At 34.0% G+C, this 9958-nt stretch overlaps 3 protein-coding genes across 4 annotated transcripts; 1 reads left to right on the top strand and 2 right to left on the bottom strand.

Moving 5' to 3' along the window:
* Positions 1–272: 272 nt before the first annotated feature.
* LOC131843215 (flavin reductase (NADPH)) lies at positions 273–2272 on the top strand. The gene is made up of 4 exons (XM_059191823.1): positions 273–344; positions 680–754; positions 1110–1499; positions 2090–2272. Exons 2-4 carry the CDS (start codon positions 682–684, stop codon positions 2245–2247), a joined length of 621 nt encoding a protein of 206 aa, XP_059047806.1. The 5' UTR covers positions 273–344; positions 680–681; the 3' UTR covers positions 2248–2272.
* A 106-nt stretch (positions 2273–2378) lies between these two features.
* LOC131843196 (uncharacterized) lies at positions 2379–3929 on the bottom strand. 2 transcript variants are annotated; one of them, XM_059191819.1, is made up of 2 exons: positions 3526–3929; positions 2379–3150 (listed from the first exon to the last, which is right to left on the bottom strand). In XM_059191819.1, the coding sequence occupies exons 1-2, from the start codon at positions 3596–3598 to the stop codon at positions 2804–2806; spliced, it is 420 nt and encodes a 139-aa protein (XP_059047802.1). In that variant the 5' UTR covers positions 3599–3929; the 3' UTR covers positions 2379–2803. The 2 variants fall into 2 exon arrangements, with proteins under 2 accessions (XP_059047802.1, XP_059047797.1); XM_059191814.1 differs by having other exon boundaries at positions 2379–3929.
* A 2047-nt stretch (positions 3930–5976) lies between these two features.
* On the bottom strand, positions 5977–9774 carry LOC131843622 (mitochondrial GTPase 1). The gene is made up of 4 exons (XM_059192296.1): positions 9211–9774; positions 8535–8743; positions 7682–7869; positions 5977–6243 (listed from the first exon to the last, which is right to left on the bottom strand). The coding sequence occupies exons 1-4, from the start codon at positions 9612–9614 to the stop codon at positions 6043–6045; spliced, it is 1002 nt and encodes a 333-aa protein (XP_059048279.1). The 5' UTR covers positions 9615–9774; the 3' UTR covers positions 5977–6042.
* Between the last annotated feature and the right edge of the window lie 184 nt (positions 9775–9958).

Genomic DNA, 9958 nt, shown 5'->3' with positions numbered 1-9958 from the left:
ATAAAGACAACTAAACCAATTTTTTAAAAATATCATATATATTTTGATTAAAATTACTTATTATTAAATTGTCTTATTTTTAAAATAAATGGAATAATCAAATTTCACAAAAAGACTTAAAATAAAGAAGTTGCGTTTTGTTACGATTGAAATTTTCTTGACAGGATCAGTTCAATTGTCAATCAGAAATGACAAATTAAATAACATGTGAAACATACTGACAGATATAATCGAAAAAAAAAAGAAAACTGACAGATACTTTAATTTTTATTTTTCCATGGAAATTTTATAATATTATCAAATTTTTAAATTGTTTTGTTTCCATAATACTGTAGACCAATACGGTAAGTGTAAACATGATTAAAATATGTAAATTACAATTATTATAAAAATAATGTCCATTTATTTTTCACTTGAATTTTGATAGTCACTTAAGTTATCTGTTTGTTTACTTTGAATTCTATATCATTAGTGAGATTATTTATTAGATTAACGTAATTGTGTTCATCTGGTATCATACATATCTATGTGATTATCTCAAGGGTTTGATACGAATAACAGAATTATTTCTTGTACATTTATACATGTAATGGTACTACAAATGTATGAACTCGAATATTGTCTTTATTAGTTTATGTTCTATCAAAAATAACATCAAATTTTTTTTTTTTATATTTAGAAATGAAGAAAATCGTTATTTTTGGGTCCACCGGCATGACCGGCCTGTGTGCTCTGGATGCAGCAGTCAAAAAAGGTAAGGTAAGGTTTTATAATACTTTGTCTCATTAGTAAAAACGTGCTGCTCATATTATTTTCATGTGCAAAGATAGAGTAAATAAATAATTACAAAATAACCCTGAACAATTAACAGAGCAACATCTAGTCCCAGTGTAAGCTGAGCTTGTGTTGCAAGCAGCAGAGCAGATCTGGCATAGAATTTAAATATCTTTTATTTGCCTTATTAATGATGGAATAATAAATTAGTTTAAATTGATAAGGCTTGTTGAAGATATAAATAAACTTATTTAGATAAGTTTATTTATATAATTATTGGATAATGACTTATCACACAGTGCATGCATATTAAACTGATTATTGTATGTAATCAGGTCTCACAGTCCGAGTGCTGGTTCGAGACCCCGCCAGGTTACCAGACCATCTGAGAGATAAAGTGGAGATCATACAGGGTAATGTGGTGACCGACCCAAAATCCGTGGAGGATGCAGTTGACGGCGTCGATGGTGTGGTTGTTATCCTCGGCACGAGGAATAGTCTAGAAGCAACCACCGACATGTCAGTTGGCATGAAGCACATTCTAGAAGCAATGGTGGCTAAGAATGTGAAACTTGTATCGGTTTGTTTATCAGCATTCCTGTTTTATGCGCCAGAGCAGGTACCAAAGCGGTTTGTGGATTTAAATGAAGAACACAAGAGGATGTTGGGATTGTTAAAAGCAAGTACAGTGGATTGGATAGCAGTGCTTCCTCCACACATTGCTGGTAATATACATATATATATATTTGAAATCTACTAATTTAGAATTAATTAACATGTGAAATATTAGCTAATGACCATTGATAACATAAAATAATAATTAATCTAAGCCAAAAATAAAAAGTTTCTTCCTTCTAGCTTAAAAAATGATGAACTTCCATACAAATTTTCCTCCTCTATTTTAATGAAAGTAAAATTAAAAAAAAAACGAATAGTTTGAATGTCATATTTATTTATATTTAATCAACACCAACCAATCCGATAATAGTACACTTTCTGATTGCGGATATACAAGGAACAGAAAAAAAAATATCAACAGCCAAAACAACAGATGAAAGATTGTTGTTTAATTCCTTCCAACCTGTTTCACACATTAAAAAGTAGTAAATATTCTTTTAGGGTTTATATTATCCATGTACCAAATTTCCTTTAAATGGGTTCTGTAGTTTTTGGACATACAGACAGAGCTACAGAGCTACTTTCATATTTATATTAGTAAGGATGTGAGACTTAGAAATAATCTTTATTGCATTAAATTTAATATTACCTTTCGCGTTTTTAGATGAACCCTGAAATAATCTTTTACGTTTTGCAGATGAACCCAGCCGTGAGCTGATAATCGAGGTCAACCCCAAGCAGTCCCCGGCGAGGGTGGTATCTAAATGGGATCTGGGTCAATTCTTTGTCGACGCACTCAGTGAACCGAAATATTACAAGTCTGTCATCGGAATAGCTAATGTACCCAAACAATAAATATAAGATATCGCGCCTACACTCAAATAATAGTGCAAGTTAGCTAGAGAAAACAGTATTTAAAACGTATTATTTTCATTTTTCCAATTATATTTTTTAATATTTATATCCATGTCTATTACAGACAAGCGGTTAAAAATGCATTTTTCGTTATTAACGGTTAATTAACCACATTTTATCCTTGGTACTGTTATATACGACCGCTAGACGCCGCTAGCGGCTTGAAATGCGTAAAGCGAGTTGTGCGATGATGCCAGAGTCAGAAATATAATTCAAGCCGATAAGAACTGGCAAGAAACTCTCTTTTCAAACTACATTGTACATATTAAAGGTTAACTTTTAGATTATTACCGTGTTGTAACTTGTACCACAGTTAACGTAAGAGCTCTGAGGTTGTTAGTAAAATAAAAATGGTTTTAATACTTCATTTGTGACACTATTTGAACATAATTGGATATTGTATTTAGAATAATGAATTATTAATAGCAGTTAGTGATAATTAAGAAATTATATTTTGTTGAAATATAATATTTAATTGTTATACATTTTTTTTTATTTATAACTTAAATAATTGGGAACATTTACGTTTTATCAGCTCCCACTCTAAAACTGGATTGTATTCTTGCTTATTAGGTCTTAATACATAATTCATAGGAATGAGTGGGTCTATCTTTCTTCTGACGCTACCAAACGCGTCTGTCGTGGCCAGGGTCTCTCTGCTGACTTTCCGGGACTCCAACGTGTCAAGCGAACTCGGATAGATGTCGGTACCACTGTATACATTGCTTGGACTCCATGAACACTTGGCCTTAACAGCTCTCGAGTCGGAAATCACACCGGTACTAGTAAAGGTTTCTAGAGTCCATGAACTCAAGGTATCGGAGTAAGTCTTGCTGGTTACGACTGTTGGAGGGTGCAACGATTGACTAATACTAGAGTCTACATTTATAGTGAAAGTACTAGTTTTTGACCTGATTGATGAACTTGAGACGCCGTATGATGTAGATGAACGCGGATGTAAGGTTACAGATGTCAATACAGTATCCATGTCAGACGGGAACGAACTGAAGTCTGTGCCTTCAAGTACAGGGGATTGAGAGGTCCATGACTCAGTACTCCACGGAGAGCTTATCATACTTAGTGTGTCATCATTCGATAAAGCCACGGTTTCTTCCATATAACCCCCATTAGCGATAGCTGACGTAGGATATGTAGCTGTATTACTAACAATTGTGGTGGAATAGCTTTCTGGCAATTGGGAATATACTTTATTGGTACCTGATGATATGAGAGGTTTTGTGACATTCTGGATGGAAGAAATCTTCGGTTTATTGATTTTTATGGTAACCATTAGGTAGGTGCTTCAAACTGTATGGATTTTAGACATCATGGCGATTGGATAACAGTCTGTCGCTATATCATATAGCCACCAGTACTCTTGTAGAGACGAGAGAAACGTTTCCAATAAATTTAGTGGATTCATCGTTTGATGAAGTAGGTACTCTACCGATTCATTGAGTCTCACTGCATTTCACACAATACTGAACATGTTATTGTAAGTATGTTTTGGATTATTTCTGTACAACTGCGTCTATTAAAATGTTCTAAATTATTGTTACATAACTTTCAATTTTTATTATTGTTATTGTAATTGATTTGTATTTTGATTGACATAATTTTGAAAGAGCTCTCCCAATTTTGACAAATAATATATTATTACCTTGCAATAAGCAACGAGGCCACATTCAAAGTAATAGTTTAAAATATTTATTTATTTACGAATAAATAAATATTTAACACTATTACTTTGAACGATTACGATTCTGTTGCTTATGAACGTCATCATTTCTACTATCCCCACAAAACGGAGAAGAGAACTACTCGGTTCTGTGATCCTTACTGTTATGACGACATGTGGTTTAGCGGTTTAGCAAATCGCTTTACAAGGGTCGCGGGTATGATTCCTGATGTATTTATATCAGTTCTAACTAGTACCCATAACAGAAGCCCTGATTGTGTGCTCTGCGGGCCCTGAAGTGTTGTCCTGAAATATTATTATTATCCTAGATAGGGTATATCTAGAATTACTGTTGTGAAGATATAAATTAGGAATCGTGGGGCTTTACAGAAGGATTATAAAAGACTAGCTGTCCCGGCAAACGTTATTTTGCCTTAAAATAAAAAAAAAATAGGGGTGGACTACCCCTAACATTTAGGGAAATGAAAAATAGATGTTGTCCGATTCTCAGACCTACTCAATACGCTCACAAAATTTCATGAGAATCGGTCAAGCTGTTTCGGAGGAGTATGGGAACGAAAACTGTGACACGAGAATTTTATATATAAGATTTCTTTTGTATCCACAACGACCATTTCCCACTGCATACTCTTAATTATATGTCTACATAATTGGCCAGTGGTCAATAAAAAAGCTGTTCTATATTTATTGTTTTATTCTTATCCATTTAATATAATTTACATTATTTACATAATATATACTAAGCTATTAAGCATAGATGAGGGATTGTCTTTGGGGTATATAAAGTCCGCAATATAGGACTTTTATACAGGAAAAAGCAGTGCAATTCTTTAATAGTTGACAAATCATACCACTACGCCCTATCCACATTTTTGGATATTATTTATTAAAAAAAACATATAATAAAGCCCAGTCCATATTACTCGCAGATACGTAGCTTTCTTAAGAAGGAACCATTTTAAATATGTGTTAATTTTCTATATTCCATATAGTATTTAAGGTAAAATACTATAAAAATAGTAGTTGTTGTAAACTATTTTATATACCTTTTTTATTGTCTATATTTTTTATAATATTATATTGTTTTTATATGACATACGTCATTTTTAATATACAAAAAATATTAAAATTGACGTGTCATATAACTACAACTACAACGGTGCCGTTTTACTTTTTGCTCGACATCTTGATCTCCATCCTTCACAGTAGTAATAGTAGATTTACATATATTTGTAAAAAACAAACTACTGAATCGATTTCAAAAATTCCTTCAAGAACTGTTCCGTAATTCCGTAAGAACTGCTACATTATCCCTATGTAACAGGCTATTTTTGATATTATAATAAATAAGAGTTCCCTAGTAATATTTTAATAATAAATAACTTAGGGTGTAAAAATCACCCGTATTAAAATATATATACATATAAATCTTTAAATTTATATTTGTTTTACTTTATAATATTTTTATGTGTATCTCGCAGGAATATGCGTGTGTAATATAGCCCATATTATAAGAGGATGATGTAGCTATCTGTAAGTGAAAAAATATATCAAAATTGGTCAAACATTTGTTGAGTTTATACATTACAAACTTACCAAAAACCAAATCTTTATTTATATCTCTAAATATATACATATAACTCAAAGGTGACTGACGTAGTGATCTATCACCGTACAGCCCAAACCACTGGACGGATCGGGCTGGAATTTGGCATGCAGGTAGATGTTATGACGTAGGCATCCGCTAATAAAGGATTTTGATTGATTCTACCCCCAAAGGGACAAAATAGGGGATGAAAGTTTGTATGAAACTTTGTCAATTTTAAACCGATCGGGCTGACACTTAGCATGCATAAAGCTACTATGACGTATCCCCTAAGAAAGGATTTTGATAAATTCCACCTCTAAGGGGATAAATTAACGCGAGCGAAGCCGCGGGCAAAAGTTAGTTAGTATATATTAGTTTAGACAAATCTATTGTGACAGACGGAAAACTACCCTTGTACAACCATCCCTCACCTGGACATGCTTTGTTTTTATTCCAGATTATTGTTTTCTAGTTTATCTTTATTGAATAGTAAATCTATGTCTAACAGTATATTGCCGAGCTCTCCAGTCCTGAAGGCTTTAATAAAGGTTCTAGCGACCTCTAGTAGGTCTGGTACGTCGCGCACCCTGCCGTCGAAGTCTCGAACTTTCCTCAAGCGATTAAACTTGATAGCCCCCGCGAGTAATACCTGTGAATAAATATACTATTGTTTATGGACAGAGAAAGGCCGAAAAAAATATGGATGGACTGTGTGAAAGATGATATGGTATGAAAGGGAGTTGTTACGTCCTGGATAGCCAGTGAAACTAGTGGACTGTATTAATAGGTTTAATATAAAAACTGTTATGAACAACGGACTGATTCAGATAAAATTTAGAATGGAGGGATTATTTGTAAGCCGGTGTCGATGACAAGAAGTGCCGGTGTCCGCCACCGGCCGCAGTTGCCGATGCGCAGCACCGCCCCCGCAGCCCGCGGAGCGGTGCGTTGAGTGCGTAAACAGGAGTAAATAATGAGATGACTGCGTACAGGGATGAATGGAAGAGAAAAACATATTATGCCGACCACAAATAAATGGGATAGGAAGAAGCAGATGTTTACGGACAGAGGCACAAAAAATATGAATAATAAAAAGTGGACCTTCATAAACGACTAAGGGGCTGTTCAAGTATTACGTAAGCAGATTTATCACAATTATTTACCCCTCATCCCCCGTTGTCAGCAAAAGTAAGCAAAGCTCTTAAATGCTTACGTAAACATCTCTCAATTAATGTATTGTTTTTTTAGCAAAGACATGTGAGGGTTGCCATTCGCGTAAAAAAGTAAATTACGACCGATGACGTAATCATCATACAGACTCCCCCACCCCCATGTCATCCAAAATAAGCAAAGAAAAGACCCCCCGCCCCCCTATAGTGCTTTAATACTTGAACGGCCCCTAAAACGTATCATCAATAAATGATTATTCCTATTGATATTTTGCTCTGGATGTTATATGTATATATTAGTAATATTATAAACACGAAAGTTTGTGAGTATGGATGGATGTTTGTTACTCTTTCACGCTAAAACTACGAAACGGATTTTGATGAAACTTTACAGTATATACATATAACTTATACATCAGAATAAAACGTAGGCTATCACGCGGGTGAAACCGTGGACACAGCTAGTAATATTTATGTGTGAAAGAGAAGGAAGTATTATGGCGTCTCTATCGGACACTGCTGGCGTCATATGAGCATTAGGCTGTGAACGGCGAGTGAGAACAGTTATGGCTTGAGAGCCGATAATTATGAAGTCAAACAGTACATGTGTATTAAAAAAAAATGTCTAATACCCATAAGACAACATCTGCCTAACATGGGACTAAATGGCGCTGCGTGAATTGTTAAAAGTTAGTATAAACAAAAGGACCAGAATAAAGAATAAAATGAACAAAATTCTTAAAACTGTAATTCAGTACAATATTTATTTAGAAGAGGATGGAAGTTTTTGTTAGTTCTTTTTGTTATGAGTCAGCGTACTAATTGAGTGGTAGAATAAAAAAAATATGACTATTCAAAGGTGCTTATATTATTTATTTGAATAAAGATTATTTATTTATTCTATTTCAAATACATTACCTTATTAATGTCATCACATGGTTCCTCCAGTGCCATAAAGTCTACATACTTGAACTTGCTGTGTTTGTTCAGCCAGTACAGCATGTAGTCAGCTATGATCTCCTCACCCACAAGGTGGTCCTGCAGAGATGCGCACAGCGCCAACTTGAGCCCCATTTCCACATCCGTTACTGAAGGCTCCAGGATACCTGAAAAGGTCTATATAATTTTGTTTCTGCAATGGTTGCTTCTATTACTATGAAATTAGTATTTATAATAATAATAACAACATGACTTTTATGATATACTTATATATTTCTAGCTACTCGCGCCGGCTTCAAATGGGTGTACAGGTATTATACATATAAATAATTCTCTTGCGTCACTCTATCTATTGCTAAAAACTGCCTTACAACATAAGGTCAGGTCAGTTAGCCCTTCAGGGTAAATGTACCATGAATTTATCATGATGGTCCCCAGAGAAAACAACATGAATATCAATGTGACATGGTACATTGCTTGCAATGGGGTTATTAGTCCCCCTTCCCTTTCTATACTCATTGTGATGGGCATTAGATAAGGTACATCCTCAATGGGTGCAAAGAAATAGTTGAACAAATAAGTGGGGAAAGGGGATTATTAGTGATGTGAACTGATTATCTTATTGCTAGCAATGTACCATGTAAGGTTGACTTCCACAGGGTTCCTCCTGAAACCACCGCAATAAATTATTGTTCAATTTGTCCCAATGGTCTAACTGACCTGACCTCATGCTTATCTTATCATTCTCCACAGGTGCCAGTTAACGTAAACCATTAGCGCAGGTGGGCGCACCATTCCATTAACATCCATAAAAAAAACATTTTATACCTACCGGGAGTGTCTAGCATAAAAATTGTGGGATTATTGTTGATCCTCATCTTCGTCATCAGACTCCTGGTGACACCAGCTACTGCACCGACTGGCAGGGTATGCTTCACACTCATATTCTTGGACCTGAGCATGTTTATCAAGGATGACTTTCCAACATTGGGCACTCCAATGATCATCACATTGTAATCTAGCTCTTCACTTCTATTGTATCTGGAAAAGAGATATAACTGTTGTAGGATAACATGTATATGTATATACACATAAATAAAATAGGAGTATCTATTTTAAATATAATATTAACATGCCTATGAAAGTATATATTATATGTAATATATATACTTAAAAAAAATATATTAATAGTTTTTGTTTGTCAGTATGTTTGTTCTTGCTAATCTCTGAAATAATTGGACCGATTTTGACAGGTCTTTTATTTGCAGATAGCGGAGTACATTAAGTACTTTGATTTTAAACATTTTGTATTAAAAATAAAACTTGTGGGTAACAGTTATATATAATAAGAATATGTATAAATAATGTCGTCCTGTGGTCTACCTTTTTGTGATAGTGTCCAAAAATACTGAACTGATTTTTATGCACATTTTATGTATTAACAAAGGGATTTTCTTACAGTAAACCATGTTCATAGTGAATAATAAGTAAAGATTTTGTAATAATACCTGTTTGAACTCTTTATCAGATCCACCAGCAGCGGCCTGAGCGTCTTTAGACCTCGACACAGCTGGTCTTTACTATTTGTAAACACTACATTATTAATATTCTGTTCAGCTTTCAACTGATCCCTTATTTTTGGTATTAACGACTTTATTGTCAAGTCCTTCTTGTTTAACACCAATATATGCGGCTTCGCGCCTGTTAAAGTATTTGTAAATATCGGATTTCGACCCGTGAAGGGTATCCTTGCGTCGTGGACTTCGATCACGCAGTCAACACTGTTCAATTTACGTTGCATTTGTTTTAAACCCTTATTCATGTGGCCCGGGAACCATCGTAAAAGATCCTTGCTTACGTACGGCATTTTTTTACGGAAATTGTAAAGCGCTGGGTCAAATCGCTGTGCCATTTTTAGTGTTTGTTTTGATTTGCTATTTGAGGTTATAGCGCTAAGCGAATGTGTTTCTAAATATTTCTTTAAACATAATTATTTAAACTGTTGTTTTCTTACACTATATATAAATAGGTGATTAATTTAATTTTATAGATCGTAATATCAATTAAGAAAACTTTAATATAACCTAAAAACAAAACAAGAAAAATTAAAAAATCACAGAACAATGTGACAGTAGTTGAGTTGGGCTGCAACACAATAACATTGACATTATTTTGCGCGTTCCATTTTTTAAACAAATCTGAAAATTTTGATTATCGTGATTTGAATTAGTGATGTAAAAAAAAAAATAATAAAAT

This window comes from Achroia grisella, unplaced genomic scaffold (genome assembly GCF_030625045.1).
Source record: "Achroia grisella isolate CSIRO2021 unplaced genomic scaffold, CSIRO_AGI_Agris_v1 utg1086, whole genome shotgun sequence".
NCBI lineage: Eukaryota > Metazoa > Arthropoda > Insecta > Lepidoptera > Pyralidae > Achroia > Achroia grisella.
Note: the sequence above shows the minus strand (reverse complement) of the source record. Positions and strands in the feature narration are given on the sequence as shown.